The 23,385-nt window shown below is 38.9% G+C and overlaps 3 protein-coding genes across 13 annotated transcripts in view; 2 read left to right on the plus strand and 1 right to left on the minus strand.

Moving 5' to 3' along the window:
- LOC100121375 (protein timeless homolog) overlaps positions 1–4,817 on the plus strand; it is a 95,780-nt gene extending 90,963 nt beyond the window's left edge. For all 5 annotated transcript variants that reach the window (XM_031927225.2, XM_031927224.2, XM_031927223.2 and 2 more), the window contains 9 exons: positions 694–793; positions 886–1,017; positions 2,708–2,929; positions 3,128–3,514; positions 3,582–3,710; positions 3,805–3,873; positions 3,946–4,068; positions 4,158–4,361; positions 4,460–4,817. In XM_031927225.2, the coding sequence (XP_031783085.1) occupies positions 694–793; positions 886–1,017; positions 2,708–2,929; positions 3,128–3,514; positions 3,582–3,710; positions 3,805–3,873; positions 3,946–4,068; positions 4,158–4,361; positions 4,460–4,620 (1,527 nt within the window). In that variant the 3' untranslated portion in view covers positions 4,621–4,817. The remainder of the gene's footprint in view (positions 1–693; positions 794–885; positions 1,018–2,707; positions 2,930–3,127; positions 3,515–3,581; positions 3,711–3,804; positions 3,874–3,945; positions 4,069–4,157; positions 4,362–4,459) is intronic.
- Positions 4,818–6,018: 1,201 nt separating this feature from the next.
- On the plus strand, positions 6,019–21,633 carry LOC103315932. 7 transcript variants are annotated; one of them, XM_031927299.2, is made up of 12 exons: positions 6,019–6,199; positions 6,758–6,905; positions 7,158–7,373; positions 9,481–9,560; positions 9,634–9,766; positions 15,761–16,248; positions 16,828–16,991; positions 17,153–17,421; positions 17,504–17,760; positions 17,834–18,193; positions 18,276–18,406; positions 18,526–21,633. In XM_031927299.2, exons 6-12 carry the CDS (start codon positions 16,179–16,181, stop codon positions 18,967–18,969), a joined length of 1,695 nt encoding a protein of 564 aa, XP_031783159.1. In that variant the 5' UTR covers positions 6,019–6,199; positions 6,758–6,905; positions 7,158–7,373; positions 9,481–9,560; positions 9,634–9,766; positions 15,761–16,178; the 3' UTR covers positions 18,970–21,633. The 7 variants fall into 7 exon arrangements, with proteins under 7 accessions (XP_031783159.1, XP_032453811.1, XP_032453812.1 ...); XM_032597920.1 differs by having other exon boundaries at positions 9,634–16,248; XM_032597921.1 differs by having other exon boundaries at positions 6,758–6,896; positions 9,634–16,248.
- Tsr2 (TSR2, 20S rRNA accumulation, homolog) lies at positions 8,003–9,156 on the minus strand. The gene is given in 2 exon segments (NM_001142342.2): positions 8,003–8,817; positions 8,964–9,156. A coding segment is annotated over 1 exon segment (486 nt). The 5' UTR covers positions 8,763–8,817; positions 8,964–9,156; the 3' UTR covers positions 8,003–8,276.
- Positions 21,634–23,385: the final 1,752 nt, after the last annotated feature.

The following is a 23,385-nucleotide window of genomic DNA, read 5'->3' on the forward strand; positions in this document are numbered from 1 at the left end:
GGATTATTCGCGCGACGAGGGTTGCTTATTGCGATGCGCGACGCGTTACACGCTCTGAGCGCGACGACTCGATTTGATTTCTTCGGGAGCTTTCTTTCTTCTTTGCGGTCGTGTATACTTCTGAAAATGCTTTGGCGCGTTTTTATCGCACAAAAGAGTATGAGGATCCTGGGGACTTTTAATGCGTATAACGCGATCTCGCAAAAGCCGGTATTAATTTCTCCGCCAGAAGTCAGAATTGTTCCCGCGCGGTGTACAATTTAATGGCCCCGGGGCTTTATGTGCGATTTTCTTTGAGCGCGCGTATATGGGTGTGTGTGTGTGCCGGGGACGAAATTTTCGCTCTCACATTTGGAGCGTGAATAACGAGAGAGAGAGAGAGAGAGAGAGAGAGAGAGAGAGAGAGAGAGAGAGAGCCGGGATCAGAAGATGGGTTTTTCGCGTTTTTTTGCGTTAATCAGTGCGCGATATCGATCCTCGTAATTTTGCAATGCGTCATTCTCTCTCTCGCTTGAACGCGGATGAAGTACGGCTCGTATTTTTAATGAGACTACTTTCATTATGCAGTCTATTATGAATATAGGATTACACGTTCGAAGAACGTTATTCGCGTTATTCGCGATCGGCTTTTTTACCTGAATAATTGTGCAGAAATTAAAATGTTAAATTGAAAGAAAATTGATTCGTTTTCAGAGCGTCAGGAGCGAAGTCTCGAAGCGGCTGCCGAAAGAATGGTCCGAGGAGGAAGTGGCCCAGCTGACGGAACTGTGGGAACAAGTCAGGGAAGAAGATGGTAAACTCCATAATTGTCAATTTTACTTTTTGAGAGTGAGAGAAAAAGAAGGACTACGCAACTCTAATATACTGCATTTCGTGTGAATCTAGATCCCGTTGGCCTGATATACGACAGTTTGAGAATAAAGAGATCGAAACCGAAGATCAAGGAGAAACTTTTGGAACTCAATCTGGCCGAGGACGCAAAGCAGCTGAGAAAGAAGCGAACGAAGAAGAGCTCGGGTGAGAAGTTTAAACGGATTTTAAGGAAAAACTTGCTTCTCGTCACACTGACGCGCGTTTCGATCACAATTCGACTCAAGTTCGCTATCAAAAGCAAACCACACATTCGTTATCAGCCGGCCACCGTCGAACAGGTCCCGAAAAGTAACTCGCAACAATTAGACCCGATTCGCGACGAATTAATTTTGTCGCAGCAACAGCAGCAGCTGTAGCACCAGCGAATAAAGCGGCCGGTCGAGCACATCAACTCTCTGCCGTCGCTGCGCGCATTATGCCATTGTTCCTCCGCGTGTTTTCCATCAAACTGTCAGGCGACATTTCGCTCGCGCCCGGCCACAATGAGCCGAAATGCGTTGACGCGATTGCGAAACGACGGCGACGCTGCTAAATACGTGCACACGCAAGGCCTATTCCCCCGGTAATTGATACAATAACGTCGCGGCGCTTTGTTGTTTTATTTCGCCCTGCGCGCGCGTTTTTCGTCCGCATTGTTTGGCTACGCGTCGAAATGAGATCGGAATCTGTTTGTTTTTTTTTATCGGGAATTGCGCGGTTTGCGGTCTTTGCCTGATGTTGATGGTTTGCCGGGGAAATTTAAAGGGCTGGATTTTGCGAACGAGTTGAATGTTGGTGAATAAAAAATGCGATTGGCTGCAGCATCGAGTGCAAACTGCTTGAGCGGAGGAGTATTTTCGCCGGACGACTGATGAAATTTTGCGCGCGAGGATATGAATGCGTATATTCTTGATGAAAGTTAATAATACTGGTTGAATTCATTGGCGCGCGCGCGGTGTTGATTCGTTGGCTTTCTTGTTTAATAATCGCGCCTAAATTACTCTCGTTACCGGCGATGGAATTGTTTCACTGCGCTGATGAAATTAATATCCGGTATGAAAATAATCTCTGCTACGCCATCGCTGAGGTGATTTTTATTTTGTACTATTACGATAACCGAGTATTAAAATAGGCACGAGTGGCTGCTCGAAACGCGAGCTATTTTTCATGCTCCATTAAAAACAAGTAACGAATGGAAAATCTCTCTTCGCGTGACACGAGCTCTCGGATATCCCCCATCGTACACCTCGAGCATATCGAGCTCTCACAATGCCGTGCGTCCTTTCATATTTATCATAGAAATTGTTTTTCCTTCTCTTGCGCGCCTTATTTGTATGCAATGCCTCCCGATAGGTATATCGACTGCTGCATCGCCCGGAAAAAGATGAGCGAATAAAGGCAGCCGGTGAAGACACTCGCGTAACCCGGCTTTGAAGTCAAACGTATCTCTTTCCAATTTAGTTCTAATAGCCGGTCGTATATATTTTTCTTTGATCAATTCCAAGTGCAAGCTGCAGGAGGATCAATCGCTTTCATAGCTGAAGAACTATGCGAACCTCGTTTCGATATATTCGACTGTGAGTCATTTATTTTAATGAAAGAGAAAGACATACCCTGGCTGTATGCGAAGTTGCGCTCAAGTGCTTTATTATAATAGTACGTTGGAAAGAAACTGTAAATAAAACAGCGCTTGAACTTGATCGATACTCGACGTATTATGCGAAGCCTTTGTGTACGATGTGCAACGCATGTAACTTCTAATTTAGCCTCTCTGCGCGCTTATCTAACTATTGATCATTGATTAACTGGGTCGTTAATGCATTATCGCATAATTACAACGATGGCATTGTTACAGGGCCGAAATCATCGTGGGAGAATGCATCGGCCAGTGAGGATGAGGATGGTTCGGGCTCTGATGAGGACGAGGATGGCGATGGCGGAGTAAGCGGATCCGATGCGGGAAAAAAGAAAAAGAAGAAGGAAAAATCGAGGAAAGAGAGGAAGAAGTCCAAACAGCCGGCGATCGTTTACACCGACGCTCAGCTATCGGGATTATTGAAGGACGTCATCGCTAACAGTTAGTGTTCAGATAACTTATTTTTTAAGCTCTTGAACTTGAGCAAAGACTCGATTCTTCAAAACCAATCTTCCCAAACTCGTCACATATAGATTTCTATTTGCTTTATTATTGCTGCGTAAAATACTTTTTAATGGTACGGTTGATGGATAGTAAGTATTGTTAACGTTACGCCTTACCTTATCTCTCATCCATTAGACTTGCAAGAAGCGTTGCAGTGGCTTAAGGAGTCACTGGAAGAGTCCCTGGAGGACCGCGACGAGGAGAGCCACGAAGGCTTGGCGCTCGTGCCGCTAACCGCTGAGACGTCAGCTGCGATGGACTCGCCGAACTTCCAGCGCTTTCTTAGAGGCGCCGGCATTGAACCGCCAGATCTCGAGGAGGCTTATTGGCGCATACCCGCGAGTATGCTGGTGACTACCGTCAAAAAGCGAATCGAGATCATTGATAAAGCACTAAAGGGCGAATTCGTCGAAGAGGTAGTGGTGGCAAGCCGGAGAAGGGGTGAGTCGGAGAGCGACGAAGACGACGACGATTTCTTCGAGAGGCTCAAGAAGTATTCTAAGAGAAACGACGGCGATGCAGGTATTTATGTGCGAATTATTTTTCAATTCTGGTTTTTCACTTAGAGCTAATTTGAACATTTTTGCAGAGTCTGCACCGTCGACTTCGCAAAAATCAGCATCGAGTAAATCCGCGGCTAGAAAAGTCGATGAAAATCCTGAGAGCCCCAAATCCGACAAGGAAAATCATGACACTGAAAATGAAATACTGTCATACGGTATGGATGCATAATATATACTTTTTAATGTTCTGTTAGCTGTATCAACATTTATAGTTTTTTGATGTACTCACATTATATTACAAAATCCCAGGTAATGCGAAGCGAAGTGATTCAGAGGAGGAAGAGGATAAAACAAGCCCCACTACGAAATCTCCGGATGGTAATTTTAGTACAAACATTTTTTTCCCAACCAAACAATGAACAAAAATTCATCTTCATGTTTAATTTTCAGAAGAAAAAAAAACGAAGCCGAAAAGAATCAAAACAGTACTCGATTTATCAGATTCTGAAGACGAGCGCCAGCCATCTCAGGAAGAGAATAACGATGATGCGATTCGTACTGATTCTTCTCAAGGTAATTTTTGACAGTGCAAACTAGATAAAATAAAATGACTTTTTCAAGCTTCGAAAGTGATTATTTAATTGACGTTCAATGTCTTGCAGATAAAACTAGCAAATCAAAAAGAGTACTTGAATCTGACTCGGAGGAGGAAAAGATGGAAACCGAAAGTCAATCTCAAACTGACGTTCGAAGTAAAATTGAACCGAAGGAAGGAAGCGCCAAATCCAGTCGAATACGAAAAGTTTTGGACTCGGATTCCGAAGAAGAGGCCGAGAAACTTCCGCAGGATGCAGATGAATCGTCGCGTAAGACACGTTTATTAATCTGATTTAAACATACTTTCACTGTTGAAAGTTGTCAGTTAATTAAGCAAACAATCATTTATACCAACTTTATTTTACAGTTGAAGCTAAGAGAACTCGTTCAGAGAATTCTGACAGCGAAACTCCAATGCAAAAGAAACGACGTGTACTCGATAGCGACGAAGAAGATGACTTCGTTAAGGAAGCCGAAAAACCAGTAGAAAAGAAACGATCCCGGGTGTTGAGCGACGACGAGGAATAAGTGAATGTGATAGATACTTTACTTATGGCTAAGAAAATTGAGTTAATATAAAAAGTAAAGTTGTTTAAGGCAGCGAAAGAGTATCTTGTAGCTGCTGCCACCTGTAGGCCGTAGGTGAAACCTAACGGCAAAAAGCAAGTCTATTTTCATAATTATTGTAAACGATTATTACTTGTTAAAATGCTTTCAATTCTTTACTTTTTATACTTTTAAATTAATCCAACTCAAACTTGTTGTTTTTACTCTGTAACGATAGAAAGCAGCGTAATTCATTCAATTATTTTGATATTATTACTAATGACAACAGAATCATATTTTATAAAACAAATAATTATTATTAATACGTAATTTCACCGACATTTTGATCTTATTCATGTAACGTTATTTTGATTTTGATAAAGTTCATGTTTGCACATCAGTGAAATTCAAATCTTTGTAAATTATTGTTGAACAATAAACAAATAAAAAATTTGCCAATCATAAATATTATTCGCAAATAAATCATTATAAAAAACATTCCCCATCAAAACATATGAATCCGCACTACACAAGTGCTACAATTATTCTTTCAACTTTTCCCTCAAATAATACCGGAAATTCCACTACAAACACAGTTGTTCGAACCCGTGTCCCCACCAATTCCAACAGTTTGCAAAAAACTTTAAAATCAACGCTCGGCTCCTCAACGAGCCACTCCTCTCCGGAAAAAAATCCGCAACAATCGACCATCGAGAGCCTGAAAAAACCGCCTTCATCGAGCCAACTCGCAGCTCTGGTAAGAGAAAGAGACGACAAAGCGCAGAAGCCGATTGCAGCGGTGCAATCGAAAGCAAAAGGCCCCAGCATATGCGCCGAAGGCATGAGAGCCACCAAAAGATGCGAAGAAAAAGCGTTCCCGAAAGGCGTCCACATTTCGCCAAGAGCGTACCAGGCTAACATATCGACGTGCGAGTGTATACCGTGGTTGTATGTACACTTTCGACGAGTGGTGAGTGTAGCCAGCGATATTACCGACTGCGCCGTCACACAACCGTCATGAAAGAATCAATGCCTTTTGTTTGGCATTTTTCGACATTAATTTTGCATAGTTCTTGATCTTTGCAAAGATTTTTATGAAACTATTAGATGTTCGTACGTTAAACAGCTATAGTAGCGCTATCTGGTATATTTGCGAGGTACTTTGAATATTCTCGTTTTTCCGTTAAATACAATAAATAACGACTACTGTTGCACCAAAATTACTAAAATTCTATCAATAACCTATCCCCAAATTTAATAATTGCAACAAAACAAGCAAACTCAACGAAATCCTCCAACAGAATACGAATATTCCGAGAACTCCAGTCACGTGACGCGTGCCGCAACCGTCAAACCGCCAGTCACAATCTGGCGCCCGGCGCAGTCTCCCGCCGCCCGCGAGCCTTCTCGAGCTCCTGACTTCCTAGCAGCGCGTTAGCCACCGTGGACGACTCTGCGTCTTTTGATGGGCAGGTGAGGAGTCTTCCGGCGCGTGTCAACGACTCTCGCGGCTACAGCGTCCGGACGCGTTCTCTCCCTCGCCGATGTTCATGCAGTGCACGTACGTATCACATACATATGCATACACGCGTACAGGTCGTCCTACTGGCGGCGGCCGTCGAGAAGACGGTGCAGCACGACGCCGAAGGAACGTCGACGCGAGAGCTCCGTGTCTCGCGGATTCGACACCAGGCTACCAGCAGCAGCGAAAAAGTCGACGAGTAAGCTGTGCCGTGGCGAGGCTTTATTAATATCCGATAATAATCGGCCGACGTCGATGTATCTATATATATATTCTGTGTGTGTGTGTGTGGGGTACAGTTGTGTTGCGTGACGCGAGAGTGGGAGCGGACTTGCGCGTAGAAGTTTTAGCGGCCAATCGCGACGGTTTGGCAATTTCCCGCGGATTTACTGCGTTTTTCTCTTGTTGCTTTGTTGCGGGGAGTAGGAAAAAATGGCGTCGCGCTTGGCGATTTCCCGCGCGGCTTTTGCTGTTTTCTATAGTTAGACGTGACTGGTTGAGCATTTTTCTCGAGGAAATTTTCAGATGAGATAATTGTTGTAGGTATATTGGCACAGGAATCAACGAGTTTTAGTAAATAGCGATTTTTGTCCATAGAATGTCAGCCATCGTCAACCGTCAGTTGGAGAGACTGTCGGAACTCGGAGGATGACACTGCAGTCTCCTCTTGACTGATGGTTCTCACTCGGTATATATGAACTGCTGAGGATGCGAGTCGAAAATATAGTACATTACGGTAATAAAGGTATATTTTAAACTCAATTATCAAGTTTATAAGTTTTATAACGAAAATCGCTTCAATTTTGCGATTTTCGTTCACGTAAAAAATTTTGACAAATTGTGAAAAAATAAAGTACCGCGACCAAGTGATTTTGTCCATTTACTTAATTGAGTCGTGCTCTATTTTTCATCAACGTAATAGCAGCTGCCAACGTGCAAATCTATAGTGACTTTATTTGAAAATTCGGTTTTATGAAAAATCTAATTTCTTTTGCAGAGCGGCATCCACCTGCGACTTTTCACTCGCTCGCCGCACTCTCTGCATTGAGCCTATACAGCCGCACTTACTTATTACTCAAGGGGACACAGCTCGCGATTTAACCGCGAGGCGACCACGTGCATTCTAAACTGGACTCGAGGCTCCCCGGCAAACAGAACGTCCCAAGAGCTCTACCATAATACGAACAGCCGGCGCTTCTACCGCCAATAGAGGGTAAGCACAGTACTGCTCTATATATCTGCGTCACTGCGTGTATGGCGGCTATACAGATATAGCTAACGCTGTGTTTACGAGCAGGCCGAGAAACACTGACTCGGAACACGTGGTCTGAGTGGTAAGGGAACATGCGCCGTGTGGAGCTGGTAAGCCGTGCTTCTCCTAAGTTATACTCGCCTGATAGAAGCGCGGGCTCCTTATACGGTTGTAGGTGGGAGGCTTACGCGAACACCACAGCTGTTACTGCTGTGCGTTAGACTCGCGCATGCGCATCAGCGACTTTTCAAGCAATTGTATATATAGGGCACTTACTTGTTTTACTTGCACGCGTGCTGGCTGCCGGCTGTAGATTATAGAATGACAAACTTGTGTTTGGGATTGGGTAGGGAATTGATACAATAAGTAATGGTATATACATACATTTTTTGGGGAAAAATAACTAAAAGTTATGTCGATACGGTAGTTCTTTGTACAAATAATCTAACTTATTCTTATATTTTTATAAATATAAGTATGGCGAAAAATAACTAAAATTATTTACATGCATATCTTGGTATTAATTTATCGATACTAAAGTTTAATTTTCGATAGTGTTTTAGATTTATTTAACAATATTCAAAACGTCATTGAGCAACTTATATATTATAATTGTCCAGCAACAAGCGGTGTCAAAACTCTAATACGAGTTTTTACATAATGACCAATGATACGTCTATCATAGAATTCTTTTAGGTATGACAAATATTGTGGAGCACATAGTGATCATAGTTATTATATTTTAACTCGTTCAGAATAACAATAAATTTACTACTCGCACTGTGCATGATTGATCTACCATTATTATTTAAGTGTGCTAGTCTGAAAGAGTTACAAATTAGAAATATTTACAGTTCTATATTCCTATCTTCTCTTCCTGGTAACTAACGCAAAACCATCGTCATCTACTTCCATTTTATTTCTTGGTACATTAGTACCTTCATCATCTTCATCGTCATTACCTTCTGCTTCATCTAATACTTTGCGAACTGTTTCAGTCTTTTTAACAATCCACGGTTTAACTTCAGGTAACTTTAAAATTTCACTGTCCAATTTTTCAACATCGTTTAAAAGTAAATAATGGAGTCGATGAATTTCTTCTGCCACTTGCTTCTCACTGTCGTCTTCTAATTGCGTATGAAATTCAGCATCCATGTAATCTTCTAGTTCTGCAGCAAGGTCCAACTGATCTAGCTTCTCGTTTATTCTTAATATTTCTGCCACATATTCACAAAAGTTACGGGCCTGTTCAGTACTTCCCATGCCATGCTCTACAGCCATTCTTAGCGCTGTCCAGTTAGAAAATATTCTTTCTATGATGTTTAAGCATCTTTCATTATTATCTGCCATTTTTATTGATTATCAAGCTTGTTCACTTTGAATGGATACTACTCGTTCTTTTATCCTGAAATTATTTATTATATGATACACAACGATAATAAATGATAAATATGAAATCAATATATGTAAATTCAATTTATAAAACATCTGTTCTAGTAAAATGACTAAATTCGTTTTAAATCTAATCAAAGCAACAACACTTTGACTTACCCAAATGTAAAGCTAGAATCATCATCACACTGCAGGTTCCACGCCGCTTATTATTAACGTCAAAATCAAATTTTTCCTAATCCTGTGTAATCACTTCCGAGATACTACATTCTCCAAGTTTCCAAAACAAGAATAATTTCTCGACCAAAAATCCGAATTACTTCAATCTCTTCCAAAATCAGTTTCCAAACACGTTCGACGCTAGACCTAACCTCTAAGATCGCGTGTGCGCAACAGCGGCGAGAGAGTCACGTCGTCTCGCGGTGGGAGGCAGGAAAATAACACGAGGCGGAGGCTCAGCTGCGCGTTGGCCGCTCGAGTACGTATCCGCGCATTCCGGACTGCGCGAGTCATCTGCGGCTCGTCACGATTTTATCAGGCGAACAGGAGGTAGTAGCTGGTACGCTCTCGCGCGTACTCGAACTTCCCGCGCGAAGCATGTCGTCGAGAAGGTGGCATTGTAAAAGAAGTGCAATGAGAGCGCTTTTAATTCTACATATTGTTATTATTTTTTTAGATTTGTACTGGTGATAACGATGGCTGGAGCCACGCTTCTGAAAATCGAGTGCGAGACCAAGTGTATTTAAATGTCTGAAGGTAAATAGGGAAACACAATTTAAACTAGCAATAAATTTTATTGAATTTTAAGTGAATTCTATTTTTTTTTCAGCGTTTAAGGGTAATTAATTATTAATGTACCTTATAAAAGAACAATATCAGTAGAAATGAACAGACAATATGTATCCGTAAAGGATTACTATAAACCCCACTTATAAGCACATTATGAAAGGAATCAATCACAGGTATGACTTTATTTTAAAATTTCAATCAATATGCGAATACACGTATATTTTATTTGAGAGGGTAGCATTTCGATTTCATGGCTTCCAATGCTAGTATATAGAGCCAGGATTAGGAAAGACAACACTTCTGGTCTATGGAGTGGTTACAGACAATAACGTACAATAGATATTATGCAAATTTTCTATTTTGTGCAATTATGCCCTGTTTCTTACACATCCGATCTTAAAAGACTTATTCATAATCGAATCAGCAATCGTTGCTAGCACGTAATCAATGCCTGATTCTACTGCATCTAGTACAATAGATGAACCAAGGTAAAAGTGCATCCTCAAATACCGTGGTAAAAAATCACGGGCGCAGCCTCAGTCGCACGCAACTCTCTTCGCAGAACGCTGCACGCGTGCCTGCTCTCCTCGACCTTGAACCGCGAGTCGGGCATCTCACCTGAGCCAGTGCTGTAAAAAGAGCTCCACACTCGTGCAGCCAGTGTACCTACACACGACACCGAGATACATATACACAAGTACAAGACAAGCCCCGGCGGGCGGACATACTGGCGGGCGGGCTCTCCTCACGCGCTCTGCTCTGCTCTCTCTCTCTCTCTCTCAAAGGCATCAGGCTCCTAGCCCGTATATGTCCCGGGTGCATGTACTGCAGACAATTACGTGCGTTACGTCACGAGTCATGAAGCGCAAGTACGCGAGAGAGACAGAGCTACAGCGCTGCGGGACGGCAAGCCTCTTATCGCCACTTTTATTTCGTCCCCCTCTTCGTTGCTGGTTAGCTACTTATGTATACGACTGTATGTATGTGTGTGGAGGGGATTGGCGGCACAGGTAATGCGCAATTACGATATTGCGAGGATACTTGCCTGGAGCACGTTGACTTTTATTTTCAAGAGATTTGATCGCTAGCTGTTCGGGATGATTGCGCTGTTTAATGAGTTTGCGATTGATGGATGGGCTTGCAGTTAGCTTCGCTGATTTGCTGTTAATTATAATTATCTGCTTACCGAGTATGATTATCATTCAAATAATATACTACTGTATATCAAGAAGATTCATTAGCACGGACTGATTTAAAGTTTCATCAAAGAATCGCTTTTAATTTTACTATAGTAATTAGAACAAAACTAATAATAATCTAACGATGTATTTACTCAATGCATTATGAAATTGCAAATTATGCCCGTGTCGCGATTATAAAATTTATTCCAGCTCAACCGTTGAAGCATATCATTATCAACAAAATAGTATCCTAAACAATGAATTTCCCGATTATACGCGTACAGTTGCGACGAAGAGTTCGAGCAGACGTCGTGGTAGTGGCGGTACTCACTTTATTGAGATAGTAGTGTAGAAACATATTTCGACATACCAGGAACTCATGAGCGCCCTTTTTCGAGTATCGCTATGTACGGACGTATATTTATAACCGTCACACGTCACCCATAAGCGTCTCCAAGATAAGGGAAGCAAAGCCGGGCTAGAGGTACTTTTCGACAATGCTCGCGCGATCTTTTTCTCACTGAACACCTATAAGTATATTAGACTCTAAATACGATTTCACATTCATTCCGTGCACACTTTATCAGCATCAAACAAATCATCCCAGATAACTCGCGCTTAATCCATCCGAAATCCGTCGCAGTAGCTGAATAAAGAAGAACAGAGCGTCAAACTCCTATCTATGCAAAGTCGTCGCCGGCGCAGCTGGAAAAAAGCGCGCACTCGCGAATTTAAAACCAGCGCGAAAAAGTCTTCCAGCACATCCCGGGGCGCGCATTCAAGCCGTCACAAGCCAGAGGCCGCTCCGGAAACGCGATATGCCAGGCCATAAGCCGCAAAGCGCGCACCTGTGTGCAGCAGCAGCAGCAGCGCTAATCGTCCGCTATCTCGCGGCTCATTAGGGCCGAGCTTCGTCTCCACCATTAGCCATGCAAATGGCTCGCGCATATACGCGCGCGTAAGAGCCGTTGCCGCAGTAGTGCATCTCTTGTCCAGCTAGCCTCTCTCTGTAATTTCGCTCGTCCCAGCTCCGATTCTCTCGCCTCCTCGTCGTCCTTTGAAGTCCGAAACTGGCCATTACTTCTCGCGTGCGCTGCACCGGAGAGATGTGCAGCGGCGGCGGTGGTGGCGAATCGTCGAAATAGGATTTGTCGAATAAGAGCGTTTTGCTTGCTCTATGGGGCTCGCGTTGCAGTTGGATGCGCCGGCCGCGATATCGCGTGTTCGGAATTACGTTATCGGCTTGGCTTCTCGTTGGAACTATTGTGTGCGGAGTAGCGACGCGGCGCCGTTGTTTCGAAATTGCCGGCCTGTGCGCGAATTTTGGAGTTTTGAGCGCTGCAGAGAAAGTATATAACGTAGATTTGAGTATGTGGGCTACTGCGGGATTGTTTTTTCGCGGGGGTGTGTGTGCAGGAGCAGAGAAGTTCGCAAACAAGCCGCATGAATCATTTTACTGCTGTTCTCGCGATTTATGGAGCTAGTTTAAATGAGGCGACGGGAATTTTAATTTTTAAACTTTAAATTTATGCGCTGTGGGGTAGAGCTTTATTGTACGAGTGCGTGATATAAAAAAATTCCGAGCGAGCGCACTGTATAATTCGCTGATTACGAATTCAAAAAATATCGCGCAGTCCGCGAGAATCATAGCTAAGCGTGTAACCGAAAGTTTTACTTTCCAAAGAATTTTCATCGAAAATTTAAGAGCGCAACTTTTTGAATTCGTATATGCGGCTCCCCTCTCCCTCGCATCTCTGCGTTCCCCTTTCTCCACTCGCGCGCACACACACACACACACACACACACACACACACAAGCTCTCGCTCTTTCTCCCAGCCTCCGCAGCAGCAGCGGCAGCAACACCAGCGCGACGTCCTGCACTCCTGTCCCGAAATCCGCCGCGGCACTCTCGCAGCATCCCGCGCGCGCGCGCTCTCTCTCTCTCTTTCTCTCGTTTTTTCATCCCCCGAGTCATCGTCATCGTCAGTCGGACGTGAGAGCGGAGGGTATATGGCTGTACACACAGGTGAGACACAATGCACGCACAGGTGCAGCGCGACGCGTCTCGATACAGCGCGAGTGTGCGTCTATGTTTAGCCGTAGAGTTGGGAGAGATGGATTCCGTGTGCGTCGCGAGAGAGAGAGAGAGAGAGAAAGAGAGAGAGAGGCGGGTTTGGCCCGGGCCAAATAGCCCATCAATCATCGGCGAATTTCGGCAACGCGCCGGACAACGCCGGCGGCAGGGAACCATCAGCCACGTAGAGTTCTCTCTAGACCACTCTCTCTTTCTCTCTCGGAATCTCTCTCTCTCTCTCTCTCTCTCTCTCTCTCTCTCTCTCTCTCTTTCACACAAACACATGTACGCCGAGTGAGAGTATACCGTAGGAGGAGGAGGAGGAGGTGGTGGTGAAGCCAGGGGGGGGATAAGCGAGCTCTGTCTCTTTCTCTCTGCAGCCGCGTTCGATATATATAGCACGACTGCCGAAAAGTGCTTTCGCCGCGGCGGTGTATGCCACCTCCTGGTGCGCGGAGAGCCGTGGACTTTTCGGCTGACACGACGGCCGCTGCGAGGTGAGCCTGATGATGCCGATGACGCCGACGATGATTCGGTGGGGGTCGATTAGAATCATCGTCGGGGAAAGGGAGAGAGTGCGGGAGAGAGAGAGAGAGAGTCGCCGGTAGGAATACTTGCTGCGCGAGATAGGCAGCGCATTGTTTCCTATTGCCCGAGTCATCGAGCTATGGGGGATGCATAGTTCGCGGCTGAAGCTCGCTCGATGACTAGGGGGGAGCAGTCATTGAGATTTGGGATTTCATCAGAGGCTGTGCGATGGTTCCGAGCTGTGTGTGCGGCTGGATTTGAGGAGAAAGCAAGGTATTGCTTTTGTTTGAGAGGGAGGTTGTGGATTGGATTCGATGATTTTTTTCGAGTTTGATGACTCGGCTGCGAAAGGAAAGTTGCTTGTCATTCTTTCGCTGAGTACAGCTTTCAACGTCTATTTACGATAAACAGTTTCTTTCGTGATTTTTAGCTGTGGCCGCAGTCATAACGATTTACAGCGCGTTATCAGCCAGTGACAAAGATCAGCGAATCTAATCAAAGATAATGTCAATTGAGAGCCTACTACAATTTTTTTTTTTTAACTTTATTTAGAAAAGCTCAGAGGTAACTTTAGAAAAAACGAAAAGCAACATCTAAAACCCATATCTTACAGAAAGATTAAACTCCGCAACGCAATCGAACCCGCCTTCCGATAATCCAACCCGAGCAAAAAGAGCCTCGCGCCAAGTATCTCAATCTCTCGTATATCCCTCTCTCGAGACCCAAACACATCGGCACTCTTACACATACACATCGTACAGATACACACTGCCGCTTCGCTGCATCAATAGTGCTGTCTGCCTTATCAAGGCCCCCCGTGACGCCCCTTTTTTCCCTCCCGCGGCGACTTTTACATCTCTCCCTTTCCCCCGTCCGTTCTTTCTCCCTCTCTTTGTATATACATACACACACGTAAACACAAAGCGCTCGGCCGCGACAGCCTCTTCGCGGCTCTGCTAGCCGTTGCCACAGCAACATGCGGGCCGCTTTATTAACGACAATTAACATTCCGAATTTTACGATAAACGCGCCGCCCGCTGCTGCGAAAAACACGCTCCGGACGTGCCGACACACAAGTATAGAGAACGGATACAGTCTTGCTCCGCGCGCGCGGATGACGCCGAACCTGTGTTTGATATCGCCTGAGTGAGAGAGAACGGGCCACTTGGCCTGAGTATATAGCACGTGGGTGAGAAAAGTTTCCGCGTGAGCTTTGCCGAAAGAACGCTTTTTTTAATCTCAATTTATACGTATTGTTGATCGTTCGAAATCTGCGGTTTCGGCTAAAGATAAGAGATATAATACTCGTGATAACGCTCGGGTGTATGTTAAGGCATTAATTGCACTGCGCGCATCGAGTGCAGCCGTACGACTGCACATTCTCTCGCGTCTCAATAGCGCTCCTCGACTGCCGCTTTTTTCCGCTCCGGCGATAAGTGCCCGCTTGCGTCTATATACATAGGTATATATCGAGGGATGTAGCGGGGGCGGCGGCGAGTGTGCGCGTGTACGTGCACTGAAAAAAAAGCTTATTGCATTTAAGTATGCATATTTTTTAAAAATTGGATTTTTTAAAAGTAAAAAATATTTATTTGTTTTCAATACCGAAATTTTAATATTAGTAAATATTTTCTTCAGTTTACTTGATTTTTCCGCCAAAAATAATGTATTGAAATCAAGCATAGATTTACTTAAGATAAATATACTTTTCTTAAATATAATAAATGACTTTTTAAAATCCATAAGACCAATTTACTAAAATGCATTCAATAACTACTTAGTAAATGATTTACTTAAATTGTATGGCGAATGTTTTGAATTTAATAAATATATTTTTAACATTGACAAATTTGTAATTAAAAAATAATTAGTAAAAATTAGTAAATTTTTTATTATAGTAAATATTTATTTTTTCTGTTGCAACAAAATATTTTTTAGGGCAAAGCATTTTAACTTTAAAATATGCATTTTTATAAATACTATTATGCAAATAAATATTTACTTGATCATAAGAAATATTTGTTATCGTAAAGAAAATAAATTTTTGAATAATTAAGATGTTACAGCCAAAATATTTATTTGTTTTTAACAAATATTCAACTTGATGTAAGTTAAAATTTATTGTTAACCAAACACAGTTATTTCTTTTTTTTCAACATTTTTTTATGAAATCTAATATTGGAATTTAAACAATATTTTTTTAATTTATCATTCGAAAGCACTTGATATACTTGGTAGAAGTAAATATTTATTTGCTTAATCATACTAATTAAATTAAAAAATTATTCTGTTTTAATAATCGGACACGGAATTTCTGTTATGTCACATTCGCGGAACTGTTATCACAACAACCGCAATCGTTCCATGCTCATCTCGCTTGCAAGGTATACATGTACCGGGTGGTACTTATGTAGGTACCTTTAACTTCGCACGCATGTATACATTCGCCGCTTATGTCTGACGACGAACGAGAAATATTGCTATTGGCTGCTGCAAATCTCGCCAGCCAATCACTGTCCGTGCCGTACTCGATGACGCAGCATGAGCGAGACGCCGTAGCCGGATGAACAGTCGCTAGGTAGCAACCGCCAACGGCGCCGAACACGTTGCCGCGGATTCGCCTTATTCGCTCGGCTCGTCGAGACTTTACCGCCAACGTCGCCGAACACAAAGATGGTTACCGACCTGCTAGTTGCTCACGCGTGCAAAGGCTTTTTATATTTTGCCGAGTAACAACGCTTTACGAAAGGACAGAAATACCGAGAACGTATTGGAGGCGCCAATCATAGGAACAAAGGAACCATGGCGGACGAAGAGGTTATTAAAATATTGGACGATTTAGGGCTGGAAGATTTGGTGGAAACTTTCAAACGTAAGTTGTTCTTAAAATATATAATGACTAACTTGTTCAGACACCGGCATAAACAAAAACCTAGCTTTTAACAAAGATTTACTAAATTCAAAAAAATATTTGCGATCTAGTAACCACCAACAACCGTGCTTTTCTTTTTTCGTTTATTTAATTAGGGAAATCAATGTTGGATTTGTATTTTAGTGATCTTTACGGGGCCCTCAGTACTTATCTCACATAATTACATTTTAATTCATAGTAAATTAATAATAACGAATGCATGGGTTTACTAGATAATAGTAAATAATGACTAAAATTTAGAAACTATTTACTTCAAAATCGTTAGTAAATACAAATTATGACTAATAATGTGCACGTGTGTTTACTAAACAATTGTAAATGTTTATTGAAATTTAGAAAATATTTTTTATCCTTAAAATCTTTAGTAAATACAAATTATTGAATCGTAATAAATGGGATCAGATCAATGTTTTTTATGATAAAAATTCTTCTATTAATGGCATATTATAAACTACGTTTAATTAAAATTTCGTTAAGGGCAATTCAGTGTCATTTCAAAAAAAAATATTTTTTTCTCAGATAACAAGATAACTATGGGTATCTTACCAAAAATGAATGAAACTTTAATAAACGCCTTGATACCAGCCATAGGTGATCGAGCTGTATTTCTCGATTTTTGGAATAAGAATTTTAATAAAAATCAGTCTAATGAAGGTAGCAGTGAAAAAGCAAGTAAAAAAAGGGTAAGCAATTGCGCGATAAACAAAACATTATTTGGAGGTAGTCCATTGTTGTATTTTTTACTTGAATTATTACAAATTCACCATAGTGTCCTTTATATTTTTCGTTTGCTTGGAATTACCGTCGAGGTTCTTTAAAATTGAATAAATTTTTTTTATTCTAGAAAGAACGAAATCATGATAATGCTAGTAGCTCAGGTCCTCCAGCTAAAAAGGTTTCCAACGAAGAAAATAATAGCATCGTTATAAACAAACCTTTAAGCAACAGCGTTTTTGCTGTAGAAACAATGAAACCTTTGGATACCTTGTTTGAAGAAAGTGATTTAGGTAGACAAGTAGTTCGAAAATATGAACTCAAGAATGAGCTAGAGAATAGCGACAGAAGTAAGGTTTGCAATGTCATTATCACTGACTTAGTCAATAGAAAAATAAGGTGGAATTTTTGTTTTATTATTTTTTTTTTTTAGTCGTTTAAACATTAATTTATTATTTTATTGATTTTGTAAATATGGTAGGTTGAGGAACGAAACTGCAGCAGTTCTTGCTAAGATGATTGTAAAAAAATTTCCTACAGAAGTAGAGTCAGTATATTACAGACCCCCTGTTTCCAAAATTAAAAACGTAACAAAATCAGGTGGTCAAAATCGATCAAAACCATCAGGTGGAAAATTAATGAGTATGTTTAGAAACAGAAAACACGAAGAAACGAAATTATCCAAATTATTACTCAAAGAAAAGGATGATAAAGATAAGATAACGCAGACTGCTAATGGTAATTATTTAGTAATTATTAGTAATTGTAGAAATTGTTTAATGCAGTCTAAAATTGAGTTAAAAATTTTTAGAATCTAATGATCAAGCTTCAATTCAAGAAAGTGTGGATTGGTTATCCGTTAATGTTGTACCATGGGAACTCGTAATTGAGCATTGGAAAAAAACCTGCAAAATACGTTGCGACGAGTTTAAAAACTCAAAAGATAAAAATTTAACCAATTTTTATAAATCCTGGAAATTATACGAGCATGTCCAAGGATATGAATTGATAAGTATTGATTTTGAGTACTTGAAGCTCACAAAAATGTTATTAAATATAGAACTTTGGAAAAAGTTCTTTGACATTTTGAGAAAAAATTCGCAAGTGAATCAAAGAGATTCAACCGCTGTCAGCTTGGAACAAAAACTTGCTTCTAAGAATATCTCTGAAAGTAAGAAATTTTTATCACATATTGTTATTATTAATTTTTTTTTTATAAAATCAAATCTAAGTTATTCTTATGTATGATACAGATGCGATGGTGCTTATGAGTTTAAGTTTAATTGCGCACTTGTACCCACCTAAGCAAATGAAGAAGATCAACAAAGAATCCTTCAGGCCATCGATAGGACTTTCAAAAGAGAGCATTTTTAAGATAGCAAGTGTATGTACAATTTTCAATTTATTTTTACAAATTTGTTAAAGCTGATTTTTGTTTTTGCGTTTTTATATTCATGCAATTATTCTCTATAAAATGTTCATAAACTTTTATTTACATTTTAGACCCCTAGTGATATGCTACTGGTGAAAGAAAAAGCTAGAGTGTATGCATCTGAGCGTAAAATGCCTCTTCAACCGTATATAATAATTATAGGATCAGTTGAAGATGTCCAGGATACATATGTGTGTATTGACGAGAGGTTATATAAAGTTAGAGGAGTACTACATGCCTTAGATACATGCTTTAAAGCATTCCATGTTTTTGATTTGGAGTATCCAACAGCCAGTACTCATTTGTGGTTATTAATCCAAAAAGGCATCTATCAAATTCATTTACCTTATGATCAAGAGATAGCTTCCATTCAACATGGACCAAGCAAATTAGTTGATAAGATGAGCACAAAGAAGCATGCTGCTGATGATGATTCCAAAGACGAAGAGGATGAAGAAAAAAACGAAGAAGACAGTGACGACGATACAGAAAGTGAAAACGACGACTCATCTTAAAAAGTAAATACTGTTTTTTTTTATAAACGTCATTTTTCAAATCAAAAAAGTATTTGTTTACTTTAAATATCTAATGATTATATGTGATATAATCTTAATTTAAAATAAGATAAGATAAAAAACTTCGAAGTATAGAAATATAAGACTGTACAAAAAAGTATTTTATAATATTAAGTGTTCAACATGATATCTTGTGTGTTTTGCTCTGATACATTCGTATCGCTTGAAATTTTGAAAATTCATATAAAAGTAAGTCACAACACACTACGGTACCTTGAATGTCAATGTAATGTTGCAAATTGTTCGTCTAAGTTTAGTAATATATATTCATTGATAAGGCATTTAAAAGTTAAACATGATGTACCTGAAAGAATCGAAATTCATGAGCAAGCTATAAATAACTTAAATCACGATTTAGTTATACCTGATGATATTCCTAATGAGACTTATGATTCAATCGATTTCTCGGATTTACATTCCGTACAAGCTAATGAAGTCCCACAAGATAAAGTTATTGACGTAACAGAAAATGTTACAGTAGAAGATTTCGCGAATAAGGTTTTACATTACGCTTTAACATTTGTTACTCAGCTTTATGCTTACGGTACTATGAATAGAAAATTAACGAATAAAATAATTTTTAATATGAGCACGATGTATATTGCCCAATGTATGAACATTTTAATGGCAAAATTTCAAAATTTAACGGAATTCTGTAATATGGCCAAAATCATAAAGAATGGATTCAAAAAATTTAAAACTGAACATTCAACGTTTGAGTTTCTTAAAAAAATAGACTGTTATTTTTCACCCATACAAATTGTAGTTAAATCTTTTTTAAAATATGGAAAAAAGAAAAAAAGTACCGAATTTTAGTAAAAAAAAATACAATAAGTGTGATACCTATCAAATCAGTTCTAAAAAAATTTTTAGAATTGCCAAATGTATTCTCTACAATTGTTAATCATATTGAAAAGATTAAACAAAGTCCACTTATTGACTCAGTAATAAAAGGAGAATTTTGGAAAAACATTTGTTTGAATCAAGGAGATAAAATAGTTCTTCCATTAAATTTATATTTTGACGATGTAGAAATTAATAATCCATTAGGTACACATAAAACGATCAACAAAATTGGTGCATCTTATTTTTCAATACCGGTTATACCTAATCAATATTCAAGTAAATTAGAAAATATTTTCGTATTTCAGTTGCACAAATATGACAACCACAAAACTCTAGGAAATCATAAAATGTTTAATAAAATAATAGATGAATTCGTTAACCTTGAAACAAAAGGAATTTCGATTAATATTAATGGCACAGAAAAAAGAATCTTTTTCATTTTGACATATATTGTTGGAGATAACTTAGGACTCAACACGATTCTTGGATTTAATAAAAGCTTTAACTCATTATACTGTTGTCGTATTTGTATTATGCCTAAATCTGAGTTAAGAAAACGCACTAAAGAGAAAATGCAATATTTACGTGAAAAATCTAACTATTCTCAATACTGTTCTGAAAAAAGTTTTGGTATACTTGAAGATTGCGCATTTAACAGAATTCCTAATTATCACGTTACACAAAATTTTTCAGTAGACCCAATGCATGATTTACTTGAAGGCATATGCCGATACGATATTGCAAAAATTCTTGAAGTTTTCTTGATTACACACAAGTTTTTTACGATTGATGTTTTGAATGAACGGATAAACTGTTTTAACTATGATTCAAATAACCTTCCACCTCCTTTAAAAATGGAAGCAATTAAGAAAAAAGAAATTATTTTATCGGCTTCTGAAATGCTAAATTTTGTCCTTAATTTAGGCTTGATTATCGGAGATTTAATACCCCGAAAAAATAAATATTGGACTCTTTATTTAATGTTGCGAAAAATTATACTGATAACAATTGCTGATGCCATTACTACAGAGATAATCGAAGGTTTTGACACACTAGTTTTTAAATATTTAACATTACATCGGGGTTTGTTCAAATGTACATTCAAATTCAAGCACCATAATTTACTTCATTATTCCCGTATCATGCGTAGATTCGGCCCTTTAAAATTCATGTCCAGCATTCGGTATGAAGCAAAACATAAACAGATTAAAGAAACCAGTAAAGCTACAGCAAGTCGAAAAAATCCTGCGCTTACTTTAGCTATAAAACAACAGTTACAGTTTTGTCATAGATTAGTTAAAAATATTGGATTTTCTGATAATATATCTTGTGGGACTTCATTGCATAAATTAGATAAATCTATTGATTTTAATAAGTTTAAAGAGTATTTACCGCTAAGTTTTTCAAATTTGTGTTTTTCATGTATCAAAATTCATGGAACAAGCTATGAGCCAGATATGGTTTTAAATATCACTGCAAATTATTTAAATATTTCCTTTGCGAAAATAAAATATTTATTTTTGATCAATGAAAACGAGGTTTGTTTTATTTACAATAAATTAAAGGAAGATTTGAATCCGCACGTTTGTGGTTACGAAGTATCAGAAACCAATGAATGGGGGTTTCTAAAACACAAAGATTTAATAGATTACCATGCGTATAAAGTGCATATTATGTCCGACCAAAGAGGTTATGTATTATCTTATAGTATGGATACTTTTGTAAAATTTTAATAAATTCTCAGTTAAGTTCAATGTTTTTATATTCGAATTCTTTCATTATTTTCCTCTTCACACATTATTAATATTCTTTTTAAATAATTTATTTGTTCTATAAATTTAGTTTTTATACAGGTTTTTACATTTTTTTATAGATACAAGAAAATATTGAGTAAACTGTTATTAAATTGAATTATTTTATTATTTTAAGAAAAAAGTTGTACCTTTACAAATAAGTATGTTCTTAGATACAGCTCAATATTCTCTTTTTATAGCATATTTTTACGATGCAATAAATATTTTCCGAATGCAAAATAGGCTGTCAAGGTAATATTTGATTTTATTAATATGCTAATTTTGAGTCAATATTTACTTTTATTGAAATAAAAAAAGTTGTATCTGCAAATAATTATTTTCTAAAATGCAATTCGATATTCTCCTTTTATAGCATATGTTTTTTGTGTTTAAATAAATATTTTCTAAATGCAAAATATAATAATGTCAAGGTAATATCTACTTTTATTGAAATAAAAAAAAAAGTTGTATCTGCAAGTAATTATTTTCTAAAATGCAGCTTGACATTTTCTTTCTATAGCATATATTTTTTGTATTTTAATAAATATTCTCTAAATGCGAAATATAATAATGTCAAGGTAATATCTACTTTTATTGAAATAAAAAAAAAAGTTGTGTCTGCAAGTAATTATTTTCTAAAACGCTGTTTTACATTCTTTTTTTATAGCATATGTTTTTTGCGTTTTAATAAATATTTTTTAAATACAAAATATGTTGAACTCACGACAAGATCTCCCTTCTTTGAATACACAATTTATTTTGTAAATGCAATGAAATATTTATTAAAATTTATTTTAGGGTGGTTTCTATATTTCTCTTTTCAAAAAATATATTTTATGAGTAAGTAAATATTTTTTACGCGGTACAAAAATTTCTTTTTTATCAACCTTCTAACTAGCTTAGAACAACTTTGTTATTGCTTGATTGTAAAAAATATTTATTAAAGTCTAACATATATTTCTTCTTTAGGGCTGTATAGGAATGTTTAAATTTAAGAAAATATTTGTCTAGTACTATACAAATAAATGATTTTCTAGAATCAAATAAAAAAAAATTTGATTTTAACAAGCTTTTTTTTCAGTGTGTACACGCATGTGGAGGAGGAGGAGCCAGAGCTGTTGCCAACTCGTGCGAGGTCTCGCGCTCGGCTGAATGTGTCGCAAACGGCCGGCCACTGACGTGTGCCGTTACCCGGCTAGCAGAATCGAAGCGGAGGCGCGAGACATTCCAGAGGAGACTCCGGCTTCGTGGCGCTGCTGCGTGGGTGGCGGAATTCGCGCGATTTTTTTTTTTTTTTTTTTTTTTTTTTTGATGAAATTTTGAAAATCTGTTCGATTAGAATGCGAACGCGTTCTGTTTTACATACAGTTCTATGTATACCCACTTATGTCAGTCTGAACAGTATATACTCAGAGTCAATACACAATGCAAATAATCGTACGTATGTACGATGATATAGCCATAGCAGACCCAGAAAAGCGCAACGCATAATCATTCGTATCAATATGTCAGTAGAGCGCGGACATAAATATAACTCGATGAATGTTTTATCCTCCGTGTAGAGACATTAGATTAGCTCTACTCATATACACACCGTAAAACAATGGGGAAGACGATTTATTGGATAAGTAGTAACGCGTGGGAACTAGCCAGACGAGCAGTTACAGACCGAATTTGCAAGATCAAGAGTATCAACGTTCGCAAAATGTCTTCCGCG

This window comes from Nasonia vitripennis, chromosome 3, assembly GCF_009193385.2.
Source record: "Nasonia vitripennis strain AsymCx chromosome 3, Nvit_psr_1.1, whole genome shotgun sequence".
NCBI classification, from domain to species: Eukaryota; Metazoa; Arthropoda; class Insecta; order Hymenoptera; family Pteromalidae; genus Nasonia; species Nasonia vitripennis.

Excerpts from the sequence above, each read along its gene's own strand:
- LOC103315932 (XM_032597920.1), top strand. The coding sequence starts at position 16,179 with ATGGCGGACGAAGAGGTTATTAAAATATTGGACGATTTAGGGCTGGAA. Across the intron at positions 18,194-18,275 it reads TTCTAAGAATATCTCTGAAA|ATGCGATGGTGCTTATGAGT; the intron begins GTAAGAAATTTT and ends TGTATGATACAG. Across the intron at positions 18,407-18,525 it reads GCATTTTTAAGATAGCAAGT|ACCCCTAGTGATATGCTACT; the intron begins GTATGTACAATT and ends TTTACATTTTAG.